At 61.4% G+C, this 13,880-nt stretch overlaps 4 protein-coding genes across 4 annotated transcripts; all 4 read left to right on the top strand.

Annotated features, from left to right (window-relative positions):
• Positions 1-818: 818 nt before the first annotated feature.
• MNEG_3936 (amino acid transporter) lies at positions 819-1,982 on the top strand (the record flags this gene model as incomplete). Its single annotated transcript, XM_014047588.1, has 4 exons — positions 819-1,041; positions 1,269-1,502; positions 1,666-1,720; positions 1,898-1,982. 4 exons carry the CDS (start codon positions 819-821, stop codon positions 1,980-1,982), a joined length of 597 nt encoding a protein of 198 aa, XP_013903042.1.
• A 1,493-nt stretch (positions 1,983-3,475) lies between these two features.
• Positions 3,476-4,202, top strand: MNEG_3935 (hypothetical protein; the record flags this gene model as incomplete). The annotated part of the gene is made up of 2 exons (XM_014047587.1): positions 3,476-3,492; positions 3,779-4,202. The coding sequence occupies 2 exons, from the start codon at positions 3,476-3,478 to the stop codon at positions 4,200-4,202; spliced, it is 441 nt and encodes a 146-aa protein (XP_013903041.1).
• A 3,855-nt stretch (positions 4,203-8,057) lies between these two features.
• Positions 8,058-8,693, top strand: MNEG_3934 (hypothetical protein; the record flags this gene model as incomplete). The annotated part of the gene is made up of 2 exons (XM_014047586.1): positions 8,058-8,171; positions 8,313-8,693. The coding sequence occupies 2 exons, from the start codon at positions 8,058-8,060 to the stop codon at positions 8,691-8,693; spliced, it is 495 nt and encodes a 164-aa protein (XP_013903040.1).
• A 448-nt stretch (positions 8,694-9,141) lies between these two features.
• On the top strand, positions 9,142-13,263 carry MNEG_3933 (putative DnaJ subfamily C member 2; the record flags this gene model as incomplete). The annotated part of the gene is made up of 10 exons (XM_014047585.1): positions 9,142-9,283; positions 9,522-9,760; positions 10,446-10,553; positions 10,730-10,935; positions 11,204-11,329; positions 11,533-11,619; positions 11,785-12,127; positions 12,279-12,394; positions 12,516-12,986; positions 13,158-13,263. The coding sequence occupies 10 exons, from the start codon at positions 9,142-9,144 to the stop codon at positions 13,261-13,263; spliced, it is 1,944 nt and encodes a 647-aa protein (XP_013903039.1).
• Between the last annotated feature and the right edge of the window lie 617 nt (positions 13,264-13,880).

Below are 13,880 nucleotides of genomic sequence, written 5' to 3'. Positions count from 1 at the left end.
GCGCGCGCGCGTGCGTGCATGCGCGCGCGCGTGTGATATTGCGGAGGGGGGATGGGGGAATATCTTCGACAGATACTGCGGTGCGCATTCACAAGTGATTTTGATGTGTGCGAAACCGTTCCAGAGTGATAGGAGTGCTTGATATCTTTTTACTAGTTGAGACTTGGCGGAAGCGCTGAAAGGTTGCTGGTTAACCTCACAACCGCTATTCTTTGCTGCTGTCGCTGCTTTTGTCGTCACCGCAGTTCCGTGCTGCCCCTCCCGTTTGCCCTTTCCAAGACCGGCGTCCTGCTGGGTGTAGCTACCATGGCAGTAGTGGCCTGGACCAACGTCGCCACCAGCTGTATGCTGATACGCGCATCGGCGCGCACGGGCAGGTGCGGTGTGCCTGTGTGGTTGCGTCCCCCTCATCACAGCCTGTGCGCGGCCCGCGAGGCCAAGTGCGGAACCCCCACCCCCCGACAGGCACACCTATGAGGGCCTGGCTGAGTGGGCGGGCGGCCCAGCGTGGCGGGCAGTGACACAGGTGTCCCTGCTGCTACTGCTGTGGGGCACGCTTTGTGGCGGCCTGGCGCTGCTGTCAGATGTGGCTGTGGTGATGGCGCAACAAGCATTTCCAGAGGGCGAGGCACCTGCGTGGCTAAGCGGCCGGGTGCTGATGAGCGTACTTGCGCTTCTGGTGCTCTTCCCACTCTGCCTGCAGCGCCATATGCGCCAGGTGTGCAGGGCAGGGAGCAGGCAAAGGGTCGGGCACATCTGCAGAAACCAGGCCCTCAGCTTCTGCTGTCCAGCCTGCTTATGCCGCGCGCTTCCAAGCCATGCAGAAACGGCCTTCTTGGTTCAGCACCTGCCATACTCACCGCGCCTGCTCTGTGCAGCTGGAGACCGCAGCCACCGCTGGCGTAGCATTGGTGCTGGGCCTGGTGGCGCTGCTGGGCGTGCGCGTGGTTGCAGCGGGGTTCCCAGGCATCGCCGACGGCGAGGTGCCGCTGTGGAACGTCAAGCTGGACGGACACCTGCCGGAAGCATTCTCTGTTCTGGGTGAGCTTGCCCCGTGGCAGTGATCGCCAGGGGGGGACTGCACCTGCGCGGCGCGCAGTGCGCTGGCCTTGGCGGCTCACGCAGGTGGCAGAGCAGCGCCTCTCTTCAGGGGTGCAGCCCTGGTTCATGATGACATTGCGGGCCCTCCAATGCACTAGGACTGCTCTCTGGCATGCAGCCTCCACCTGACACATGCCTCCCTTCCTATGCGCCATGTTCTGTTGCAGCTTACGCATTCTACATGCAGCCAATGATGATGACGCTGCTGCCAGAGATGCCCGCTGGCCCTGTGGGGGTGGCAGCCATGAATCGCGCCGTGCTGGTCACCCTGTACGGCGTCGCATTTGGTATCTACGCATCCATGGGGCTGTTTGGTGCTGCGCTCTTCGGCCAGGGCACCGAGGGCAACATCATGGTCAACAAGCTGGTGGACGGGCGCGTGGCAACACTCGCGCTCTATGGTGCGCGGGCTGCTGTGGCGTCAGACATGTTGAGGGTGTGCCCCAACTGACGGCACAAGCAACCCCATGCCCCGACTGACGGCATAAGCAACTCGCCGTTCAGCAGGTACCACTCTCTTCAATGGACGTGTCCCCCTTGCCTCCCTTATCTCACGCCCTGCAGGTGGCATGCTCCTCTACCTCGCGCTGGGCATGACCACAACACAGTACGCCCTCAGGTGCTCGTGAGCCATGATGCGGCTGCGGAGAGGGTTGGGGGGGACCTCCGCTGTGATTCTTTAATGCTGTGTGTGGGTGCTGTATTTAATGGGGCTCAGGGCTTGAGCAACGGGTCACACCCCACAGGTTCACATTTGTGCTGTCCCTCGCCCACCCTGAACATCTCCTCCCTGCAGGCAGTCACTGGACCTACTGCTGCTGGGCGAAGAGGCACCCTTCACACGGCGACGGCAGGTGTGTGTTGGCTGCAACATCCCATGATCAATGCCGTTAGTGCAGCGCCACCAGGGCGTAGGGGCACATGGGTTGAAACGTCTCACTTCATGCTTACGGGACGGCATATGATGTTGGACCTCCACCCATTCCAACCATACCCTCCTCTCTGGGTCCCTGCAATTGCCCTCCCTTTCCAGGTGGCTCTAACAGCACTGAGCATCGGCAGCGCGCTGGCGGTTGCGCTCATTGCCCCCACCGCAGCTGAAAAGATTATTAGCGTTGTGGGAGCCACGGGAGTGTGCATGGTCTCGTACATTATTCCCGTTGCGATACACGTCACAGGACACAGGCGGGGATGGCGGCACCCAGACGACGCCGCATCACGGGCCGCCACAGCGCGATACCTGGCATGGCACCGCCGAGGCGGATGTGGTGCCACGTGTACAACCGGGGCCGGTGCCGCAGGAGGCGCTAGTGACTCGGCAGTGGCGATGATGGCGCCGCTGCTTGGTGCACCTTTTGCAGCTGTGACGGGTGTCGCGTCGTCGGGGCTAGGAGACTGCCTGTTGGACGAGCATGATGCTGATGGAACTGCTGGAACCCTGGTCATGCCCGCCAAGCGCGACGAGGAGGGCAAGGATGGCGGGCTCAGCTGCTTAGGCCGCCTGCATGCTACGTGGGAGGGTTTGGTGGAGCCACTGGTTGTGCTGGTGATTGGGGTTGGGTTCTCAGTGGCTGCGCTTTGGGTGGCGATCACTGCTTTTCTTGTGGATGTGAGCCACGTGTGAAAGGGAGGGGACCCAGCTAGCAGGTGTGCGTTTGTCGGCATAAATTCGTGCATATTCTGGACGCACAAGCTTGGTCAGGTGGCCACAAGCCCAGCAGATGACGCACACCTTCCTGTACCCAAATTTACATGGATCCTCTACACAATGGCCTGCAGTGGTTGTGCTGCGTGTGGAGTTGCAGTCGCAGGCATTGGCTGTGCGCCCACGCCTGTTGTGGGTGGGACATCCAATTTTTCAGGCGTTTCGTGGCAACAGGCACAGCAGGACTATGTGAACATCCAAGCACACGGGTTGTTTTGGTGGTGGTTTGAACGGTCAACACAAACTTTCTGATTGTGTGGGGCAGCGATGTCCCGTCTGTGTATGACCATATGACCACTGGCCTCTTGTAAACATGTCTTTTGTTCATGTGATGCATTGCAGCATAAGGCAAAACTTTGTGCAGCCTCATCGAAGTGCGGGCCTTGGAGGAAAGATTCAATCCTCAGCAAATGCGCTGACAGTTAGTCAGGGGTATGGGTATGCCCCCCAACACAAAAATAGTGCAGCAGCAGGCTCGGGCTGACGCTGAGCCCAACACAACAGCCAGCCCAGGTCGCCTCCTACATACACCGCGTCCCCAGGGGACAAGACACACGTGTATAAAAGCAAAAACGTAGAGGCGCTTCCCAGATCACGCTAAACCTTTGCGTGTATGCAGCCACGTCGAGCATAGCAGAGTAAGAAAATCAAGGATCAACATCAAGAAGTATGGGCGACCGTGGGAGGTGCGGACCATGTGGGAGATGTGGCAGGGTGACGGTCAGCAAGGCTATCGACGCTGCAGCTGCACTGGGCGGCGCACGCGGCGCCCGCCACTGCGATGGGCTCACAAGCAGCAACTTTCAATCGTCAGGTCAAGGAGTTGCAGCCCAAGAGCTGGTGACAAGAAGAAGCGGTGAGGTGCTGGTGCTGGGCGGTGTGCTTTGAACGGCGCGCGTGGACTGCAGGGCGCCCTGCTGCGCATCCGCGACTACAACCTCGCCCACCCCACGCTGTCCCTTCCCTCGCCAGTCACCGCCACTACCGACGCAAGGACGAAGACGGCGGCACTAGCGGCGCAGCGGCCCCCAAGAGTGCGCTGCAGCTTGAGGCGGAGGCGCTCGCGCGCATCGGCGAGGCTGTGGCGTCGCGCCTCGAGGCAGCGCTGGTGTCCGAGGCGTTCAAGGAGCGCGTGGCTGGGCGGCTCAAGGAGGAGCGCGCACGGCTAGAGGCGGCAATGCTTGAGCAGCTGGAGGTGGAGCGTGCCGTGCTGCTGGAGCGCAAGCGCGCGGCCCGCGAGGCGGCGCTGAAGGCACAGGAGGACCTGGACCGCTTGCTGGAGGAAAACAGGCGCGCCCTGGGAGGGGGAAAGGCTGCTCCGCTAGGCGCATGGGATGGGGCCGCCAGGCAGAGACAGATGACACATAAAATGCCCATGCAGCTCGCTACCGTTTAGGCAGCGGCCGTGATGTTACTTTGCGCCCCCTCGGGTTGTGCTGTTAGCTTGAGGGCCCATCCGGGTAGCGGATGCAGTCCCAGCAGCGCCATGTGAGAGGCAATCGAACGATGACCCGGTCACATCCTTGCAGGCGCAAAGTGGAGGAGGCGCAGCTTGCGGCAGCGCGCGCTGCAGAGGCCGCGCGCGGCTTCGATAGACACAGTGGTGGAAGCGGTGGCGGCTGTGCAGCGACTGCTGCAGCTGCAACCAACCACACAGCGGATGACCTGCAGCCGGCTGCGCAGCTTCAGTCGCAGCAGCACCAGCAGCAGCAGCAGCAGCAGCAACAGCAGCAGCAGCAGCGGCAGCAGCCACCACCACTATATCCACCCCGTCGGCGGGCATCTGGGCTCACAGTTGTGGAGGACGGGGCTCTGGGGTGACGGCCGCAGGCATTGCTGTATGCTATGTGCTGCCACTGGCTAATTTTCCGCGCCTTGTGTGTTCGCAAGCGGACGAGGCGTATGACCAGCTTCTTACGCGTGATTGTAGAGCGTGGCCACACTCAAGTGCATGCGACCTGGCGGCGCTGCAAGCAATTCCCTGCTAGCCTGAAGGGATCTGCTTTACAGCACTGCACGCGGGCTGGTGTGCTGGTCCATGCTTTGTGTACGTCAGGATATGGGCTGAGCGCGGCCTCTGGGAGAGGTACTACAACTGCTGAGGAATGTGGGGTGCAAGTTATACGCTGGCCATGGCAACCCCGTGCAGAGTTCTGCTGTCAAGCAAGGCCAACGCGCGTCCCACCATCGAGCTTCACCAAGTGCAATATCCTATGATACCGTATGATTGTGGGCCCTGCCACCCATGATCAGTTGCCGTCCACATGCAACAGATGAGCAAATGCCATGTTTATCATGCCTGTTGCAAAGTACGGTAGGCAAGTTTCAGCGGCCGCCGGCAGCAGCGTACGGTACGGTATGAATGGGAGAAGCAGCTGCAGCGCTGCTGCCGCATGTCAGCACATGCGACAGTCTGCATGCTGGCAGGCTGCCGCGGCGGCAAGGATATACCGTATGTAAAATTGCGTAGTTTGACAGCACAACGTACTCTTTATGTACGAGATCGCAAGGCCCGTCGCAGTCAAACAACTGCGCGTGGATCCCCTGCGTGGACACCGCTTTCACCATCATACAAGTTACTCAAGCGAGATGATAAGGCTCAGCCGAAATCAGCCGAACGTGGACTGCAGCTGAGCGTCAGGGATTGTGCGGCGCAGCGCTCGGCGTCGCTGCACATGCACATCATCCAGAACCTCTCAGACCACCCAGGCATCAGCAGAGTTAAAAGCCGTCCACATTGCAACTAGGGAGTGTGCAAGACAATGTCGTCCACAGCGGTGATTGGATTCATCAAAGGTGCGCTACCTGACAGACGGAATTCACCTGCGATTGCAGTGTGCTCCGGCTGCCATCGCACCGTCAGCAGCTCACCATCACACGCTGCTGTACAGACATCAAGGCGCGCAACTTGCGGGCGGTGCGCGAACGGCTGGCCAAAGGCAAAGAGAACCCTAACTTGCGCTTCACGGATCCAGCGGCAGCCGGTTGGGAGTATACCTTGCTGCACAAGGTACCTGAACGCGGGCGTTTGGACGGGGCGGTAGCTTGTTGATTGGTGCAATCCCGCACATGAGGCGTGAATGGGTGGGCGGTGTTTGTCAGGCAACCACCCACCACTCACCTCCCCACCTCACAAACTCGACCCGCACTTCCAACAGGCTGTTCAGGTGGGATGCCAGCCCATAGTGGAGGAGCTCCTGCGAGCTGGGGCAGGCGTTGACAGCCGCGATAACAACGGCGCCACGCCGCTCCACTGGGTGTGCGAGGCTGCGCTGGGCGAGGAAGCCTACCTCGGCATTGCAGGTGGGTCGCTTTGGCTGTTTGCACGGCACAAGTGTCGAGAGTACATATGCTTTTGCATCAAGATGATGTGGGCACACCTTCCTAATCACAAACAAGGTGTGCTCTTGATATGTGTGGCTGGGTTAGATGAACATCAAAATTGTGTTTTGCGGCGTGACAGCACCCCTGGCCCACTCCTCCTCTATGTGCACGATGGGGACCCTCATTGCCTCTTGGGCTCCTGCAGCGGCCCTCGTTGCTGCCAAGGCTGATGTGAGGGCCAGGGACAAGTACAGCGCGACTCCCCTACATGTGGCCGCTGCCAAGTGCCCCGCCTTGATCAAGATGCTAATCATGTCTGGCGCATGCCTACGGGATCTCGACGTACGAGGCCGCAGTGCTGTGCATGTCGCAGCGGCTGAAGGGCGCCTGGACACGCTGTGGCTGCTGGTTGCCGAGGGCGCGTGCATGGCTGAGCAGGTGCGGCGCAGTTGTGGCGGACGGTGCGCACGGGATACATACAAGAATGTTGATTCCTTGGTTTGCAAGCGCACATGGCCCCTATTCGTCATTTGCTGACCTGCCTCTGCTGCAACGCAGGATTCATCGGGCTACACTGCGCTCATGCTCCTTTTGCAGCACGGCCACACCCAGCAGGCCCTGCAGCTACTGGGGAAGTTGGAGGGAGAGCTCTGCGCCATCAACGCGCAGGAGGCAGTGGGTGGTCGCACTGCCCTGCAGCTAGCGTGTGAGGGGGGGACTGGACAGCTCTCCCCAAAGTACAGTGACAAAGGGGAGGTAGTTGACGCCCTGTTGGCAGCGGGAGCGTCGCCTGACGTGCGGCTGACGAGCGGTGACACGCTGCTGTTGGACGCGGTGCGCAGCGGTAGGCTGGAGCTGGCCAGAAAGCTGCTGCCTGCCTGCAGCAACGTGGATGTGGAGGGTGAACGGGTAGACAGTGCTGTGTCCCTGGTGCTGCAGCTTCATTGGTCCCCGCACCAGCCACAGCTGGCGGCAGACACATTGAGCCCGATCGCGCTGGTTGATCAAACTCCTGCAGCGGAGGTTGTCTCCCTTTGCACGGCAACCGCCGACGGCAACCCTGCAAGCGCGGTGAGAAGCTTAGGCAGTGGCGGCGTGGCCATTCAAGGCCCCTGTGGAAGCGGGGCCGTCACAACTACTGCTGCTAGGGCTGTTGGCCCTGCTGGCAAGGAGGCCAACAGGCCGGAACAATCTGGTGCTCACATCAGCAGACCCAGCAACAAGGTGCCTGCCACACGACACAGTCCGGCTAGGAGCACAGATGTCATTCGAGCCAAGAGCACCCACAGCACCAATGGTGTGTTGAAGCAGGCAAGGCGGCTGCCGCCGCCACCACCGGCGCCCCAGCAGCAGCAGCAGCAGCAGCAGCAGCAGCAGCAGCAGCAGCAGCAGCAGCAGCAGCAGCAGCAGCAGCAGCAGCAGCAGCAGCGACAGCGACTGCCTCTACCGCCGCTGCAACAGCAACACAACCTGCAAGAAGCCACCAAGGGGGCTGCTGGGCATTTGAGCAGGGGCAGCAGCTTTCAAAAGGCTCCTCTGGCAGCGCAATCGTCCCTGCCTGCAGCGCCGGATGTTGACACCGCTTTGTCTTCGCACAGAGATGCGGAGCTGGCAAGCAGCAGCCGGCAGAGTGCTGAAGGACTGCTGGTGGCGCTGCTGCAGCGGGGTGCAAAGCTGGGGCTGGTAGATGGCCAGGAGCTGTTCCTTGAGGCGCGCTCTGCAGGGCAAGATGAGCTGTGCGCCCTGGTGAGCTTTGTGGCCCACGGCGACATATGCGCCACCAGTATTTACACAAGTTTGCGACGGGAAAACACGGTGTTGATCGCCAACACAATTGTACTCTGTTGCTTGTTCCAGCAATTTGATTACACCTCCCAACCACTCCAAAACAATCCCGCAGGTCGTGCCAGCATTGCCAGTCCCCGCAATGACCGGGCTTGGCCTGCGGTACCAAGACCTTGCGGCCACCATGCCGTGCACAGCTGTGGCGGTGCTGGTGCGTTCCGCTATCATTGCGCAGCTGGATTGGCTGGGGCCCCAGGTGAGCCTTCATGCTATGCGTGTCAAAGTTGCTACAATGTGTAAGCATGTCATTGAAAGCCTGCCCGTGTTGCACAAGCTGTACAGGCTGCCATTACCACCCAAATCACCAACGAAGCCGTGGCAATTGCCACCACCACAGGATGAGCACGGCAACACACATCTCCACCTGGCTGCGGCCAGGCCTGGCGACAACGGCGCCCTTTGCAGCGCCCTGGTGGCAGCGGGCGTCCCTGTGGATGCAGTCAACAAGGAAGGCGACACTGCGCTCTTCATCGCGGCGCGTGGCGCGGCTCCATGCGCCTGCCGGGCGCTGATCGCTGCGGGCACCGATGTGCTGGTGCGGAACACTCGCAACCGGACAGCGGGGACCCAGATCAAGCTGGACCCGGCAGTCAGGGAGTACCTGTTTGAAGAGGAGGAGGCAGCGCGCGCCGCACGGGCGGGGCGCAACAAGCAGCTGTGGGATGGGAAGCTCGCCGCAACGCAGACCGCGAGCGCATGCGCGCTGCGGTCTGTCTGATTGCAGGAACGCTTCAGCGCTGCCCTGATATCAAGCAATAATTTTGGTGCTGTAAAATTAACTTCTATCAGCACTGCATCGAGGCGTGAAACTACATTCAACTCGTCCAACAGCGACGACGACGACGCCTGTGGCACTTCGGCAGGGCACTGGGTGATGTCAGCTTGGTGGGGCGCACGCTGGTACTTACCCCTATGCCTGGATTGCATGGTCGCGGCTGTGCAAGTGTTTGCTTGGCATAATTGCACGAAATCGGCGGCTGCTTTTGCTGGCGATCTTCACAGCTTTGCCCTAAGGGTGCCTGGCGGCTCACCCTGGATTCCTGCCGCTTCCTTAACATAATTTCTTCTGGTCCAAGTGTTAGTTCAGGGTGCTGTGGCGGCGCACACGGTTCTTTGGTCGTGTGAAGCAGCGGGAGGGAGCGTCAGAGAGCATGGCGCGATCCAGGATGCTGCTTTTGGAACACTATGAGGTCGACGCCAGCTCTCTGGGCGCAGTGGCCCCCATGGCCGGCCTGTTGCAGTGCGCGGCAAAGGAGCCGGCGGGCGTCGCGTTCCACACTACTGTCCTGCGCCAGCAGGGCCTGCTAGGTGCGAGGGGCCAGCTGCGCTTTCCCTGAAGAGCGGGCGCAGTCGCAATCATCGCCTGCCTGTCTGCTCTGCATGGCACCACGGTTTTTTTGCCTGCTGGCTGGCCACAAACCCGCAGCTTCTGCCCAACACCCTGGCTCAAGCTGTGGAGCAAGGTTGTGCCTTGTTCGCCCGAACCCCTTCCTATGCGCGCTGCCCTGCTGCGGCTGTCGCTGCGAACGTCACACCCCTGTACCAGTGGACAAGGAGGAGGACAGCACCTTGAACGCCGGCGCGGGCGAGGCAGCCGAGTCATCGCGGCCGTTGTCAGCCGGCGGCGCCGACGCTGATCTGCAGCCGCCGCCGGGCGTCAGCTGGAAGCGCTCCAAGGCGAAGCAGAAGGGGGACAAGAAGAAGAAGGACTCAGACTACTACGCGCTGCTGGGGCTGCAGAACGAGCGGTGGACCGCCACGGACCAGCAAATTAAGCTCGGTGGGGTCCGCACCGTGCTGGGGTGTGGCGGGTGGGGAGGGGGTGGGGGGGCGCCGCATGTTGCGCCAGGTGGTTGAGTTGTTGCGTCTGTGGCTGTCGTCGTCTAATATGAGACCGAATGCATCGGTTTTCAGAGCGGGGTTGCTCTGTGGCGTCCTTGAGAACGCAGTACACTCCCCTAGTCATTGACGGTGTCTACCGCCTTGCCCGCGTGCCGTGCCCGTGCCTGTGCCCGTGCTGTCCTGTTCGTGCAGCCTACCGTCGCACGTGCCTAGAGGCGCACCCTGACAAGGCTCTGGCCGGAATAGACGACGCGGCGGAGAAGATACGCATTGAGGAGCGCTTCAAGACCATACAGGCGCGCACGAGGGGCGCATAGTTGATACACATGAGACCCCTTTCCTGGGAGGCTGGCACAACAGGCTGACATCATGGCATGGCACGGTGCTGCTGCATGAGGGATACAGGCACAGGGTGATGGGATTGCGGTGAAGCGACACAGCTCTGTGGCCTCTCGTATGTGCGGCGCCCACTTTCGGGCTGGGCCGCATCACGGCTGCGGCAGGTGTTCTGCGCTGTTTGGACGGATGAAATCCCCCGTGTGTGCGTGTGGAGTGCACAATCATCACCTCTCAAGCCGCTCCTTGTCCCCGCTCCTGCCGTCTGCCCCCCTCCCCCCCCCACACACAGGAGGCGTATGAGGTGCTGTCTGACCCGGCCAAGAGGCGCGAATATGACTCAACCGACGAGTTTGACGACACGCTGCCGACTAGCTGCGCAGCGGCTGACTTTTTCAAGGTGAGTGTGGGGTGGGGCTGGCTGGGTGGGGTGTGCATGGCTTCTGGGCCTGAACGCAAGGGGGTCCCCGACGATGGCGGGCAGGACGGGTGCAATGCAGCTGTGCTCTTGCGAACTCGTGCCTGCACAAATGTGCTGGGCTTCTGCCCACGCGCCTGCCAACGCCCCGCTGCCAGGTGTTTGGCCCGGCTTTCCGCCGCAACTCGCGCTGGAGTGTGGACCGCGCAGTGCCAGACGTGGGCAGCCTAGACACCCCATGGTCCGAGGTGTCAGCGTTCTATGACTTTTGGTACAGCTTCAAGTCGTGGCGCGAGTTCCCTCACCCAGACGAGGAAGACGTGGAGTCGGCAGAGAGCAGGGAGCACCGCCGCTGGATTGAGCGGTGCGGGGACCTTCGGGGGAAGGGACTCAGACAAGCTGGGAGAGCGCGTATCAAAGGCACTCTGCTGCCGCTCAGTGCCCTGATGGCAGAGCCACAGCCAACTGTCAGCTTGGTGTTGGTTGTGACACCAGCCACCATATACGTGCCGGTGGTTGGAACAGCAGCTACCTACTAGACAACCAGCTCAAAGCCCTCTTTGTCCAACAGCGTCTTGTGAGACCTTCTGCTGTATCCTCCTTCCCTCGATTCAACCCCCCTCAAAACTCAGGATCAATTCCAAGCTGCGTGAGAAGGGGAAGAAGGAGGAGGCCAAGAGGCTGCGGGAGTTTGTGGACGCCGCCTACCGCATCGACCCCCGCATTGCAGCGCGGAAGGATCTGGAGCGGCTCGAGAGGTGTGGGCGCGGCAAGGAGGGACCTCGTTGCATGGTCCCTCGTAGCCATGATTGAGCGGCCTGTGGAGCGCCAGGTTGGCGGGTGGCTGCTCTTGTCCTCTCAACATCATTCTTGATGGAGACCACGTGCCGGGTGTCCCTGTTGCGACGAGTGCTGATCCATTCTCAGGCTGACATTCCCTGCGCCCGCTGCTGCCCCAAAGGGAGCGGAAAAAGGCCGAGAAGGAAGATGCAAAGCGGCTGCAGCGTGAAGAGGAGGAGAGGAAGAAGGCCGAGGAGGACGCAAGGAGGTGAGGCCCGGCGCTGTTGCTCGTAGGTGCTGTAAGCCTGCCCATTTGCCCCAGTGCGGCTCGCTGCTTCAGTTCGTTGTGCGACGTCTCCACTGCTGCATGCCATGAACAGCCTGCGAGCACACTCCACCCTGCTCCACCCCTCTCGCCGCCTCCCTCTCCAAGGCGCGAGGAGGAGGAGGAGGCCAAGCGCAATGCCGCTGAGGCCAAGCGTCAGCGCGAGGCGGACAAAAAGCTGCTGAAGCGGGAGCGGCAGCGCCTGCGCGCCCTGGTGGATGGCGGCGGTGGCGCTGGGCGGCTGCTTGGGGAAGACGAGACTGAGAAGCTTTGCCAGGGCCTCGACACGGCGGCGCTGGCGGCCCTCTGCGAGGCTGCGAGCGCAAAGGGTCTGTCCTCGGAGCAGCAGCGCGGGGTGCTGGAGGCGCAGTTGGAGGAGATGCGGCGTGGGGAAGCGTCAGCGGCGGAAGAGCGGGAGCGGCAAAAGGAGTTGGCAGCAGCCGCACTCAAGGTGGGAGGTCAAGCACTTGTGAAGCGACCTCGATTATTGCACCTGCTCAAAACCGTAGAGCCCCCGTAGAAGCGCTGGCATTGCGTTGCTTTCTAAAACGCCTGTTGTATTGTTGTGCGCCATGGCTGTTGTTGCCCTTCACTCACTTCAGGACATAGCCAAGCGCGATCACGAGCGGCGCATGGCCAGCATGAGTGAGTGGACAGACGAGGAGCTGCGGCTGCTGGACAAGGCCTGCACCAAGTTCCCCATGGGCACGCCAAGGAGGTGCGGGATTAGGCGAAATCGTAGCGGTGCTGCAAGGGCGCTGCAGGGCACGTTTCACCCTGCGCTGGTGTGGAGCAATAGCGCCAAGGTTTTTTCACCTATGCCTATTGCCCTGCTCCAGGTGGGAGGCTGTTGCGGCGTACGTTCGCACGCGGCCGCTCGATGAGGTGTTGCTGATGGTCAAGGAGCGGCAGGGCGCTGCTTCCAACAGGCTGCGGCAGCAGGAGGACTGGAAGGGCGCCGCCAAGAAGCGCGCGGAGGTCACGTCTGAGGCGGACCTGCGCTGCATGGCCTTCACTGACGTGGAGGTCAGCGTGCTGGCAGAGGGGACTGCGGCGGCCACACAGCAGCAGACGGCCGCCGCCACATCCAGCAGCAGCATCGCAGGGCCCGGCCCTGGCAAGGGTGCTGGCAGCGGCGGCAGTAAGGGGGGCGCGGCCGAAAACGCTGCAGCGGCGGGCACCGGCAATGGCAGCGGCGTCGGCGCCAAGCCCAAGAAGGTGGTTTCTGCCGACTCGGGGGAGTGGAACGAGGCGCAGGAACTGGCGCTTGTGCAGGGGCTGAAGCAGTTTGGAAAAGAGCTGCCGGACAGGTGGGTTTTGAATCTGCGCCAAGGGGTGCTGTGAGCCTGCTGCTCCCTCAAGGCCGTTTGTGACTGCAGGCCCCTCAGTGCTGCGGTGGCCCTCACATGCAGCCCCTTTTGCGGGGTGGCCGCTTACTGAGCAGGGTGACCTGCTTCTCTCCCCCCGTCGCCGCCCACCAGGTGGGAGCGCATCGCGGGCGTGGTGCAGGGCAAGAGCAAGGCGCAGTGCTTCAAGCGGTTCAAGGAGCTGAAGGACGCCTTCAAGGCCAAGAAGACAGAGGCGTGACGCGACTCCACGGGGAGCCCTTGCGACCCCCGCTGCGTGCAACAGTGCGCCGCACCCTAGTGGCAGTCAACGTCAGACTGCTTTGTGCGAGCTTGAAGCGTTACACGCCTCTCAGACACAGGGCCTGTAACACTGTTCGTGATGGCAGTTCACAGGAATAATTCGCAGGGTTTGTAAAGCAGGAGGGGTCACAAATTGATGGGTTGCTGGATGGGGTGACGAATCGCATTTTGAGTCGAGCTGTGCACACTAAGATGGATGGAACCAGCCAGCTGTAGTAAGCCTTTGGCCACGATCGACTGGTGGGGATGTCACCTTGTAGTGACCCATCACTCACCATGACTTTATGCCACAAAAGAGTGAGGGGCCTCTGGCAGCCGCACGGTCAGTGGTTGCTGCAGCACTGGCTTGGAGTGTCCAGCCACCTTGAACTGCCCCAAACCACCTTGGTTTAGGATTATAATAGTTACAAGATCCCGCGGTCGCCCGCTCCTCGAGCCATCCAGGCTCATGGCACTAAGGGTTTAGGGTTTAGGGTTTAGGGTTTGGATTTGAACCCTTGTATGACTGGGCAGCAAGTTATGGCGGCTGCAGACATTCCACCTGGTCCTTAAACG

This window comes from Monoraphidium neglectum (genome assembly GCF_000611645.1).
Source record: "Monoraphidium neglectum strain SAG 48.87 unplaced genomic scaffold scaffold00520, whole genome shotgun sequence".
NCBI lineage: Eukaryota > Viridiplantae > Chlorophyta > Chlorophyceae > Sphaeropleales > Selenastraceae > Monoraphidium > Monoraphidium neglectum.
Note: the sequence above shows the minus strand (reverse complement) of the source record. Positions and strands in the feature narration are given on the sequence as shown.